The following is a 12888-nucleotide window of genomic DNA, read 5'->3' as shown; positions in this document are numbered from 1 at the left end:
CACGGCTCGACAATGGGGTCCTGGACATGAAGACATCTTCCGGGCGGTGGGCCCCAGCTTCCGGCGGGGCCTGGAAGGTGGAGCCCTTCGAGAGCGTCCACGTGTACGAGCTGCTGTGCAAGCTGCTGCGCATCGTGCCCGAGGCCAATGACGGGGACCCCCGCGCCCTGCTGCCCATGCTCATGCCCGAGGGTGAAGGGGGCCCCAGCACCCCGTCCACCACAACCCACTCAGGTGAGGCCCCGCCCTCCCCTGCATGGTCCCCCGTGGCTGCAGACGGGGTGCCTGCCCTGGAACAGGTGCCCCCCAGCACGTGGGGCGCCTTCTCCTTCCCTGTCCTCAGCAGTGTGGGCGGAGAACAGGGACAGGAGCGTGTTCAAGGCGCCAGGCTGAGGACCAGGGGTGTCGGCCCAGGGGCAGGCCTTTGGGGTGAAGCCCCTCCAGGCTCCTGGTCCCGGGGGGCCCAGGCTCCACAGAGGGATTCCTTCCTGGAGTCACCCTCTGCCAGCTCCCCACCCCCAACCCCCTGACCCGTCTCAGTGGCAAAGGTCACCTGGGAGCTGGACCACAGGGGTGGGGGGCGGTGCGCTGGGGAGGGGAACAAGAGGGGTGCTGAGAGGTGACTTCAGGGGGCTCGTGGGGCGGCTCTGGGAGGAGTTGGGGTGGTGACATGCTCCCCCGTCCCTCACCCATGGGCCCTCCGACTCTCCATAGGGTCTGTCCCCCTGGCTGGCGGCTGCCCCGTCCTGATGACAGGCCTGCTGGTGGCTGCAGTTCTCCTGGCCAAGGTCGCATAATGCCCATCGCTCAAGGTCAGGGCCCAGGAGGTGGAGGGAGGGTGGGACCCCTGGGACCCCGTTGGGAGCCAGGAGGCGATAGGACAAAGGGAACCATGGCCGAGAGGACGGGGCGCAGAGGGGGGGCGCAGGGCCGAGCCAGGGTCTGATGTGGTGACTAAATGGGCACAGACACGGGGCAGCAGCACAAGTAGGGACAGGTACTGCCAGTTCGGAGGTCACCCGAGGTCGGAGGTCACCCGAGGTCAGGGCAGCACATCTTGGTGGCAGGGTGAAGAGGGGGCAATGAACCGATTCCGATTCCGATGCGTTAAGGGCGGGCCTTCGAGGTGGAGGTGGGCGGAGTGGGGGACAAAGGAAACGGGCCTGAGGCTGGGTGGGTGCCTGAGGCCCTGGGGGTGCCTGAGCCCGTGAAGGACGGAGGATCTGAGCTGAGAGGAGGTCGGGCAGCGAGGCTGAGAGGGCTGGGCCCACATGGCTGATCCCCACCCGCGCTCCCCACACCTCCTCTCCTCAGCGACCCGTCCTCACCCCCCCACCCTCTCTGCCAGGAAGCCTCCGCAGCTGCCCTCGCGGTGATGCCGGACACCATGGACTGTCTGCCCAGCTGACCAGATGGCGCACCGCGGGCCTCAGTGTCCCCTCAGCCCCGGCCCGTGCTCTGTCGTTACGGCGCTGGCAGTCCGGCCCCTGCCCAGGCTGAGGTTCTGCAAACGCACAGGCCCAGGCCCGCTAGGTCCAAGGCCCAGACCGGCACCTGACACTTCCCTCCTCCCTCCTCCCTCCTCCCTCCTCCTGACCTGTCCCCGAAGCGGCGCCTCTGTCAGTGGCCACACGGGGGCGCGCGAGAGCCCCGCTCGAGAAGGTATCACCCTGTCCTGGACCACGGACCTTGGTGTCCAGCCCCAGAGGGGGCCAGGCAGGCAGCCGGAGGCTTTGCCCCTCGAACTCCCGGCCTCGGGCCCGTCCCCATCGGGGCTGGCCAGCTGCTGCTCCCGGGCGCGGTCACGGGAGGACGCTGCACCCCAGAAAGCGCCCGTGGGCTAAGGACACCCCTGGGCCTTAGAAGGCACCGGGCCGACGTGGGTGCGACTTCTCCCCAAAGCCTGCCGCTCCAGTCCTGCCGCTGCCCGACGGGGAATAAACTCCTGATCCTCAGGACGATAACCACGCGGCACCATTCATTCCGGGTGGACGCCAGGCACAGGCGGTGGCGGTGTGGGCCGCCACATGAGAAGAAAAAGGGTTGGGGGACAAGAGGGCTCCTGTGACAAGATGGGGAATGAGAACCTCCAAGCCACACTGTTCAGCAAAAAACACGTTAAAACGCGGCAAATAGCAGCGCCCTGCTGGGGGGAAGGGGAGAAGGGCGTGAGCACATGTGTGAGCCTGTGGGGGGGAGGGGGCCAGGAATAAACACACCCCAGGAGCTCTCAAGAGAGAGCGGGCATCGCCTGTCTCCAGAGGGGGCGGGTGGCCAGGCCAGGACCCGAAGGGACACTGTCCAGCCCCTCGTCACCCAGACGCACGGACACTGAGCCACTTCGAGGGCTGTGCTCAAACCCACTGGTTAAGAGCGTGGGCTCCGAGTCGGACCAGCTCCTGCCCCAGCCTGTCCCCCCACAATGGGCCCCCCAGGACCTGCCTGCTCCTCACCTGTGACTCCCTCCTCCCCGCCTGGGCCTCTGGCTTCTCCCTGCAGCTGGAGCGCCATCCGGTCTCAGGATCCATCCCAGCCTCCCCCCACAGCGGCCTAACTGGCAGCTCTGCCTGAAGGCCCGCAGCGCCGTGGCCCTCACCCAAGGGTTCCTGGGAGCGCTCCCCAAGCCCGCTGCCTGCAGCCCAACCCCAACCGACGCCCAGGCCAGCCCGCGCGCACTGAGGACCGGCCTCCTGTCCTTACCTGGTCGCGGGGCCAGGCGATGTCTCTAAGTGCATCCACCTCCCAGGTGCCATGAGCGCTCGCCGGTGCTGGTGCCGGTGCCGGAGCGGCCAAACCGGCCCCCAGGTCCCCAAAAGGTGCCCGGCCTGACGCCGCCAAGAGCCCACAAGGGCCAGGCCTGCTTGGCCTAGCCTCTTGATTGGCTTTTTCAAACAGAAAAGAGAAAGAACCTGGTCCGTCCCACATGAAGAACTGCCAGCCCAGGCATCTGGCGTCACAGGTGACCCCTCAAAGTCCCAGGGGTTGGCTGACCCCTAAAAGTCTCGGGCAGGAATGAGGAGCCTGAGCCGGCTTCGGGCTGCATGGCTGTGAGGGCAGCGAGTATGCGGGCGCCACCTGAGCCCCACTGCAACACTCCGCAGCTCCGGGCTCTGCGGCCCGCGGGCAGGCGGCTGACCGCTCCGGCCCTCACCTGTGCATCGAGGCCGGCGGCACCCTGCCTTCACCACCTGGGCCAGTGAGCAGAGCAGTTAACAGCTCAGCCCCTCAGCTCAGGGCGGGGGAGGCCCCGTGTGCTCCACGTGTTCCACGTGCTTCCGTTAAAGGAGCTACACCCCTTCACCCCCCCAGCCCTGTTTCTCCAGCAGAGTCTCTGGTCCCGAGATCCTAGGCCAGGGATGGCGAACCTTTTTGAGCTTCGGCGTGTCAGCATTTTTGAAAAACCCCTAACTTAGCTCTGGGTGCCGTGTCACCTATAGAAATTTTTTGATATTTGCAACCATAAGGTAAAACAAAGACTTATATTTTTGGATATTTATTTTATATCTTTAAATGCCATTTAACAAAGAAAAATCAACCAAAAAAATGAGTTCGCGTGTCACCTCTGACACGGGTGTCATAGGTTCGCCATCACTGGCCTAGGCCTTGGGCACCTCCCTGGTGCAGCCACAGGCCCCAGGCCCAGAGCCCTGGGGGCAGCTGCCAGGATGCAGCATTGCACGTGTCATGTGCGTGGTACCTGTTTCCATGATCACCTTTAGGTTTGGGCAAGTGCTACTGATTGTCCACTTACTTTATTTTAAAATTAACTGAAGTCAAAGCCTGGCCAGTGTGGCTCAGTGGTTGAGTGCTGACCAGGAGGTCACGGTTTGATTCCTGGTCAGGGCACATGCCTGGGTTGAGGGTTCAATCCCCAGTGCGGGGCATGCAGGAGGCAGCCAATCAGTGATGTTCCTCTCTCATCATTGATGTTTCTCTCTCTCTCTCCCTCTCCTTTCCTCTCTGAAATCAATAAAGACATATTAAAAAAAAAAGACCAAGTTGCATTAAAAACAGTGAGTGAATAACAAACAGCGCGGGCGTCAGAGGGCCTGACCCAGTGGATCGAGGAGGCTGGGCCGCGAACCTGTGGAGGCTGCCCACGCTCCTGGCCGCCTCCTCTCCCTGCCCGGGTGTGGTCACCCGGGAAGCTTCTGGAAGGCAGCCCTCGGCCTCCTGTGGCCGGCGTTCGGGGACTCCCTCTGCGGCCTGGCCCTGTGGTCCCCGGGCGCCCTGCACCTTCCCGGCCGCTGGGCAGAGGCGCTCGGGAGGAGCAGCCTGAAAACCGACGCTGCGATTCACCGTCCAAAGTTCATGTCGCTCCACCGACTCGAGCGGGGTCTGGAGAGAGTCCTGGCGCGGCCACGCCTCGCAGCGGCCAGTCCCGGTGCTGGGACCGTGGCTGACACACCGCCTCCCGCCGGGCCTTCCTGGGCCTTCCCGCGAGGCGAGGCGAGGCGGTCCGACCGACCGGCGGCCGTGAAAGCCCCTGTCGGAGGCCCGTACCCCTAGAGCAGCCCCGCAGCGTCACCGGGAGGCGGCGCCCCCTTCCCCAAGCAGCCGCTGAAGTGGAGGGGCGCCTGGGACCTGCAGCTCCTCGTGCGCCTCCCCTTCCCCGCCCGCGGTCCGGGGTGAACAGCGCACGCTCCCACCCAGCCACCCGGCCTCTCCGGCTGCAGGAGCATCCGTTGCCATGGTTACCCGCCGCTCAGCTCGCGCGGGTTGAGTGAGGGTCCCGCGGTCCCCTGAGCCCTGAGCTGGGGGCTCGGGAGGGAGGGACACGGAACCCCGCGGGGCACACGCTGACATACCACCCCACACACACCACCTACACACAAAACACATGCACTCGCATAACGCGCGCCTCGCACACCACACGTTGCGCACACCGCACCCACCCCACGCTGTGCACACCACTCCCCGGCAGGCCACATACGCACACACGCCCCACAATCCCGCGGGAGCCCTGCTCCCTGTCCGTCCCCTCCGTCCTGTCAGGACACTGGTCACGGGACTCAGGACTCACCCAGCAAATCCAGGGTGATCTCTCCGGATCCTTAATCACGTCAGTAATCACCCTTTCTCCATAGAAGGTCCCGAAGGACTGGGGGGTCCGGGCTTCCTGTCCTGGTCCCTGCGGGCTGGGGACTCCCTGCCACACCTCCGCCAGGGCATGGAAATAAAAAGGAGTCCACGTGCCCGGCCGGTGTGGCTCAGTGGTTGAGCGTCGACCTAGGAACCAGGAGGTCACAGTTCGATCCCTGGTCAGGGCACAGGCCCAGGTTGTGGGCTCGATTCCCAGTGTGGGGCGGGGGGTGTGCAGGAGGCAGCCGGTCCATGATTCTCTCTCATCATTGATGTTTCTCTCTCCCTCTCCCTTCCTCTCTGACTTTAATGAAATGTGTCGTTTTTAAATAGAAATGGGAGCAGACAGTGTGGAATGCCTTGTGCCGGCCGCTCCCCCTGAGCACGGCCCTCGGAGACGTGTCCAGGCGCCGTTTCACCGCAATCTCCTGTGGCTGCTGCGCCGCCCGCCGTCCCTCCGCGGCTGTTCCAAACCTCACGGACCCATGGACCCGCGGCCCCACACTGGGTAGCTTCCACTCGGGCCTGTAATGAATGAAGCTGCTGTGAGCACTCCCGGACCAGATCCGTGTGGACATGTGTTTTCAATCCCCTTGGATGGAGGCCTAGGGGGTCTGGGCCGTGTGGTGAGTGAGCTTGTAGCTTTAAGAAACTGACAAACCAATTCCCAGAGGGACAGCATGTGTGGTTCCCACTTCCACCCCCTCCCCGCACCCGTACCCCCCCCACCAGCCCATCAGTCTCCCCATCCTGTCTACTCCTGCCTGTGGAGAGGTGATTTTTAAAAAAAATCCTCATCCAAGGATAAGTTTAGAGAGAAAAAGGGAGAAACATTGATCGGTTGCTCACGCGAGCATGCACACACACACACACACACACACTCTCCCCCTGACCGGGAATCGAACCTGCAACCTTTTCGGTGTTGGGGACAACGTTCCATCCAACTGACCCACCTTTTAATGTGCGTTTCCCTAATGGGCTGGCGGCTGAGCGGCTTTGAGGGCCCAACGACCTTCTTTTTTTTTTTTTTTTAAATATATTTTATTGATTTTTTACAGAGAGGAAGGGAGAGGGATAGAGAGTTAGAAACATCGATGAGAGAGAAACATCGATCAGCTGCCTCCTGCACACTCCCCACTGGGGATGTGCCTGCAACCAAGGTACATGCCCTTGACCAGAATCGAACCCGGGACCCCTGAGTCCGCAGGCCAACGCTCTATCCACTGAGCCACACCGGTTAGGGCGTGACCCACCTTTTAATGGGCGTTTCCCTAATGGGCCGGCGGCTGAGCAGCTTTGAGGGCCCGACGACCTTCTTACGTCTGCTTCCTGCGCGGCCGTTAGACTCTTCCCCACACACCTGCTATGTCTCCTGTTTCATTCGTCCTGACCAGGCCCGGGGCCTGCAGGCTCCCACTTGGGGGTGTGCTGCCTCCTGGCCGAGGGCGTAAGTTGACAAACGTCGGACTGGACGCTGAAGGGACTGTGGCCCGTGGGTGAGGAGGGGACACCCGTGCAGCGAGGAAGGCCCCACACTCGGCGTGTCCCAGCGTGTCTCCTGGTCGCGTCCGTACGTACACGCGTCTCTCTGTGCATCTCCGATCGGCTCTTCATGTCCTAGGGTCTCCCTCAGGTGTGGGATGCCCTGTGACAGGGCTCGAGTGACACGGAGGATCCGGGCTCCTCGGCAAGTGGATTTCCAGACACCAAAGCCACGTGGGGCCCCGCCCGCGAAGCGCGCCGCCTGCCGTGTGCTGCCTGCTCCTACCAGGGCCTTTAAACGGGTTTTCATTTAACTGAGGTTGAGGGTTTAAAATAGCACACACAGTCTCAGGAGGAATTCGCCCCGCGCCTGCCTCCAACAGCTCATCGATGTTCCTCTCTCTCCCCGTCTCCCTTCCTCTCTGAAATCAATAAAAATACATTTTAAAAGATTTAAAAGGTGAGGAAGGGCTCATCCCAGAGCCTTCGAAGGGAGTGCAGCCAGGCCCACACCTTGACTCCAGACTCCTCGCCCCAGAGCTGCAGGAAAATAAAGTTGAAGTCCCGCTGAGAAATATGAAACGGCGGTGTCCATAGCAGCCCCTCTCGCGTCTGTGGCCAGGACATGGGACATAGAAGGCTCCAATCCCAAAGGGGAATGTCCTTTAATCAAAAGTACCTCTACAGACGGTGGCCATGCCAGTGTCAGCAGCGTGTGCTCACGGAACCCAGCGAGGACACGAGAGCCCAAGTGGGGGGGGGGTGGCGACGCTGTGTCTGTGCGCCGAGTTAAAGGGACAGCGTCGCAGCCGAGCTGTCTCTGGCCCATCACAGACACCTCCTCTGCGGCCCGCATCTCTCCACGTCTCGTGTACAGAAAAGCTGGTTTTTTAAACAAATGCCACTCATTGCAGCCAAGAGCTGAACATCGGACCAACTCACCTGCCCTTGGTGGCCCCCACGTGGGGAACTAGGCCACTGGGGACCGGAGGGAGGGAGGGCGGGTTTCGGGGTGTCCTCTGAGCCTTTGAATCCAGCACCCGGCCTGGCCCACTGTCTGTGGGGAGCGGCTACAGCGCTTGGGCAGGTTCAAGCCTCCGACTAATGAGAGGGCACGGTCCTCTCGTGGCAAAACCACGTGCAAGTCCCCGCACAATGACAGCCAGAGGCCGTGGCTGTGAGCGTGACCTTAAGGTCCGAACCTGTGGGCCCACGTGGCTGAGTGATGTGGGCGGCGGGAGGTGCAGCAAGTAAACAAAGCTTGACCAGGTGCCTGTAATTGAGTGGATTCGAAACCCACGAGAACGTTGTAACCGTCTTGACCTCGCCCTTGCTTTGCCTCCTGGAATCTGGCTATAAAATAAAGACTCGGATTGCAGGCCGTGGCGCTATCAGAGGGCAGCGTCCCACCGAGCCCCACTTTATTCTCATGTCTGTCTTCTCCATCCTCCCCCGCCCCCCCTCAGGCTCATCCCTGGCTGTGCCGGCTTGGCACACTGTTCTTGCTGAGTCGATGGCCACAGAGGCTGGAGGTGGGGCGGAGCAGACCTCCAGGCAATGTGGCTGGGTGGCTGGCGAGATGTTGCCCAGCAGGGCCGGGAGCCGAGGCTCAGAGGTCGACAGCCCGCACACCCCGCCTGGCCCCTGGCCGCCCGGAGCTCACGGTCCCTCCCAGCCCCACATGCCCTGACTCCAAATGCAATGCCTCCAATTATCACTGAAACTTCTGCCAACCAGAAGCAGGAAAAGAAGCTTTTAAGAACATGTGTCCTGTGCCCGGCCGGCGTGGCTCAGTGGTTGAGTGTCCACCTATGAACCAGGAGGTCAGGGTTCAATTCCTGGTCGGGGCGCATGCCCGGGGTTGCAGGCTCCATCCCCAGGGTGGAGTGTGCAGGAGGCAGCCGATCCATGATTCTCTCTTGTCATTGCTGTTTCTCTCCCTCTCCCTTCTCCTCTGAAATCAGTAAAAATATGTATTTAAAAAGAAAAGGACACGTATCCTTGGACCAGGGCTCAGCCCAAAGCGGCAGGGTTGACGGAAACAGCCCGCCCGTTTGCGTGCGGGTGACCTTCTCTCGGGGCTCCTTGATCAGGAGTCGGCAGCTGAGGGAGGGCGGAAGCCGCACCTGCGTTTGGCTCCGACGGGATTCGCAGTGGAGCCCTGAGAGCCAGGCCTCCCTCCCCAAGCCGCGGGGTCACCCACGGTGCCCAGGGCCACGGAGGCCGTGCGATCGCCTGTGACCCGAGAACAGCCGGCACACCCGGGAGCGCGGATCCGTTTGCCACTCTGAGTAACGGCTTCGCTCCAGATTTCAGGACTTGGTGACGTGTGAGCTATGTCTAAGTTTGTGAAAATAATGCATTTCACACCGAAAGGCCACGCTCAATGGCTTTACACCTAACCGCCCTGCAGCCGGAGCAGCCTGGAGAAACGCAGCCGGGCCGTGGGCCGGGTATGACTCACCCACGTGACGCAGAATCGCCGAAACCCTCTCCGCGTCCAGCATGGCCGCCAGCGCTCTCCACCGACTCCTCACTCCCAGCACGGCTGGCAAAGTGGGGACAGAGGCAACCCCGCTGGCGGGGGGCGGGGGGGGGGATTAGTGCAGCCCCTGGGGAGGGGGGCTGGCAGCGAGACCCCGTACCCTTTAATGGGCACCCAGTGCTGCCCCCCAGTGTGGGCACGGCGCAGGTGCAAAGGAAGACGTCTGTCTGGGCACTGCTTCTGGTGTAAAAAACTGCAACCAGGGCCCGGCCGCCGTGGCTCAGTGGCTGAGCGTCGACCTACGAACTAGGACAGTGGTCAGCAAACTCATTAGTCAACAGAGCCAAATATCAACAGTACAACGATTGAAATTTCTTTTGAGAGCCACATTTTTTAAACTTAAACTATATAGGTAGGTACATTGTTATTAACTTAATTAGGGGACTCCTAAGGCTTAGGAAGAGCCACACTCAAGGGGCCAAAAAGTTGCATGTGGCTCGAGAGCTGCAGTTTGCCGACCACGGAACTAGGCGGCCACGGTTTGATTCCCGGTCAGGGCACATGCAGGGTGGCGGGCTCGATCCCCAGGAGGCAGCCAATCGATGACTCCCTCTCATCAGTGATGTTTCTAACTCTCTCTCCCTTCCTCTCTGAAGTCAATAAAAAATATTTTTTAAAAGAACCGCACCCAGGGACTGGTCCGATTGCAAACTTAGCCAACGCCACCTCTGAAATAAAAGCTTATGCACACAGCCCTCCCATGGGGGCTGCGGGCTGGTCTCCACATCACGGAGGGCGAAGGGCTTGGCTGGTTGACTGTCGGTTTCCGCCTCCGATTAGCAACGTTCCTTGCCCTCCCTGCCCCCAGGACCCAAGGGCGGCCAGTGTGTGCAGGTCTTTAGGGCCGAGCAGTCGGCTGGCGGCCAGTCCCAGGTGCTGAAGCTTCGGCTGCCTCCTTCCACCCTGAGCCCACAGAGCGCCCACCCACCCCACCAGGCACCTGTGGGAAACGCCAGGAACACCCTCCGTGGCCTGAGACCACGCAGGGCTCCTTCCCCTGCGTAAACTGAGGCTGGGACAGGCTGCCCCTGGTCAGAATGGTCCAAACCGTGTCAGCTGCTCCCAGCCCCCGGGGCTCCTGGGCCAGGCTCTGGGGCGGGGTCCCAGGTCGTCTCTGCCCGTGCCCCCGGAGGTCTCAGGCAAACCGCAAGCTGAGACCTCGTGCAGCACCTCCGTGTGCTTATTGTTGCCTAAACACTGCGGGTCCCGTGGGTAATATTTCCCCGTGACACACAGATCACCCCTCCCTCCTGCCAGCATGCGGGCCCCTGGGCGGGGACACACCATCACGTTAGACTAAAGGCTGTGCAACGTGTTGCTTGTCCTGCCTTTCTCCCGGGCCCACCTTGGGGACGCCTCGTTACGAGGCGGTATTTGCAGGGACCCTCCGCCCGCGGAAGCTGCGCTGGAGGAGGGACTGGGCTGCTTAGTGGCTGCCAGACGGAGGCAGGGCGGCTTCATCTCAGCCTGACTCTTCCAGCTTGCGAGGGACGCTGTCATTTTTATTTATTTTTTTTTGCCTCAGTCGTATGTTGGATTTTCAGTCCACAGGAGCAGCATGAACATGCTTATTTCAGCAGCGATGACCTACCATTTGCGTAGAAAGCGGGATTGAGTGGAGCATTTAGCCTGAGTGTGCGCCTGTTGCCCGCACTCTGAATCGCTTCTGTGCATTTTAAAACACTGGCCCGTGTGACAAAGCACAAGTGGAAGTGAGGGTGCACTATTCATGTCCCAGGGTTCACTTAGTGACTGCATTCCTGTTGCTTAAAATGTTTAGGGTGTATCCCTTGCGTTCCTTTGAGCCAGTCCTGTCTGGTATGTGACCACTAGCTACACGGGGCTCTTTAAGGTGAACTGATTGGAGAGAGAAAGGGAGAGAGGGAGAGAGAGAGAGACATTGACGTGAAAGAGAAACACCGATGGGCTGCCTCCCACACCCCCCTGCCCTGGGATTGCACCGAACCTGGGGGAGCGCCCTGACCCAGAATCAAACCCCACCTTTGGGCTCCAGGTTCGCTTTAAGGAACGCGTCACCCTCCTTATCTGATCATTTAATTCCACTGAAATCGGTCACATTTGTTTCTCCAAATAAATCACCTAAACATTATGTTAGCCAAACTGAGCGTTCATCGCTGGACCGATGCCGTGAGAGGCAGGCTGGCCCGCATCCTCTGCTGCCGGTTCTGTGTGTCACGGGGAAACGCTACCGGAGGGGACCCGCAGTGTTTAGGTGTCAGAACCCGAGTGACAATAAGCAGCGAGGAGCTTGCAGGGTCTCAGCTTGCGGCTACACCTCCCAAGAAACTGATCCCCCCCCCCCAATGGGTTTAGGACCAACTTCTAGAAAAACTATTTCTTAGGGGAAGAAAGAATTCCCTTTATAAAGCTTTATCTTCTTAAAAAAAAAATAGGCAAGTGTCCAGGATACCATGTATCCCCAAGAGGAAACAAAATGAAACTGTCCCATAACAGCAAGGACACCTCCCACCTCTGCCCACAACTGGCTGCCCAGCTCTACAAGATGGGAACCCGAAGAGCTGCCTGCAGCCTCTCTCCACCCCAGCGGGGCAGGTTTCACCCCCAAACCAGGGTCCCTGGCTGGCGGCCCCTCCCCGGGGAGCAATCCTTCCCCCCAGCCCCACCCCAAGCGAACCTTCCTTCTCCCCACTTCCTTCGCAAGCAACACCGGAGTTGGCAAAGGTCACCCCAGGTCTTTCCAGGACTTCGGTTGAAGGGAACCTATTTCACCAAATAAATGGAAAACATGCCATAGCAGAGGGCCCCTCAGCTCCACGGTCGCACAGTGGGCCTTCCGGTTAAAACAAGTGCATCTGTCCTGCAGGGCCCTTGTGAACACGCTCTAAGGGTCAAAACCCCAGTGGGACGCAGCCTCCTGCAACTAGAAACGAGTTTCTCATTTGCTCAGCAGAGAGAGCACTTTGCAGCTGCGTTCGAGGAGGACACAAAACCAGAAAGTGAATGTTCACGGAGTTAAACTGTACTGACGCGGGGGCGGGGGGGGGGGCGGGGGAGGCTGGCGTTTATCTCCTTCATTCAGCGTCTGGCTTCCTCTGGTTCAAGAGCTACATGACTTACGGGGGAATTGCTCCTGGAATACGGACCTTCACAGCAGAAAATAAAAGGGTCGCCTCCACCCAGGACCCCAAAAGGGACTCCAGGCCACCCCACTTGTGAAACACGGTCCAATCCTCTTTCTGCCGCGCGCAACTGATCCAAAAGATGCGCATTTCCAAATGCTGGCGGCCCGAGGACTCAGTCCTAGGTTACAGCCACCGCCCGAAACCTCGCTCCCAGTCCCCACATCCGTTTCAAAAGCGTGAAACAAGAGGTGCACCTCCCGTCCTCCTACGTGCGCCCTAAAATGCGGGGCTTGGAGTAAGAACACAGCAGCTCGCGTCCTCAGGGGATGCATTTCCTCTCTCGCCTTTGGGGGGAGGGCGCGGCTCCGTTTTTGCTGCTCCCCGGCTCCCGCCAGCACTTTTGCTCCCATCCCTTCCCCGCTACCCCCCCAGCCCCCCCTCCCCGGCCCTTTTGCTCCCGCGCAAAGCAGGACGAGTGCCGAGACCTGGAGACCTAGTTCCAAAAGGCGGAGGTCCCGTGGAGCCTGGCGCGCCCCGCAGCAGCGCCCCTCGCAGGCGGGGGCAGGAAGCGGCCGCCGCTCCGTCCGCACTTCCCTTCGGGCCAGAACAATGGCTTTTTTCCTGGAAAACCCAGTTAGGAGTGTGCCGGGCGCGTCCCGGGTGGCCAAAGCAGAA

General features: G+C 60.9%; 2 protein-coding genes across 2 annotated transcripts in view; both read left to right on the top strand.

The window, feature by feature from the left end:
- The window catches only part of LOC102438299 (ectonucleotide pyrophosphatase/phosphodiesterase family member 7), a 5310-nt gene extending 4513 nt beyond the window's left edge, over positions 1 to 797 (top strand). Inside the window, 4 exon segments of the mRNA XM_023748600.1 lie at positions 7 to 33; positions 36 to 76; positions 78 to 234; positions 715 to 797. Coding sequence (XP_023604368.1) covers positions 7 to 33; positions 36 to 76; positions 78 to 234; positions 715 to 797 — 308 coding nt within the window.
- Positions 797 to 12888, top strand: part of CBX2 (chromobox 2) — an 18891-nt gene continuing 6799 nt past the window's right edge. Inside the window, exon 1 of the mRNA XM_023748599.1 lies at positions 797 to 812. Coding sequence (XP_023604367.1) covers positions 797 to 812 — 16 coding nt within the window. The remainder of the gene's footprint in view (positions 813 to 12888) is intronic.

This window comes from Myotis lucifugus, unplaced genomic scaffold (genome assembly GCF_000147115.1).
Source record: "Myotis lucifugus unplaced genomic scaffold, Myoluc2.0 scaffold_1572, whole genome shotgun sequence".
Classification (NCBI taxonomy): Eukaryota; Metazoa; Chordata; class Mammalia; order Chiroptera; family Vespertilionidae; genus Myotis; species Myotis lucifugus.
This window is presented reverse-complemented; position numbering and strand designations above follow the sequence as displayed.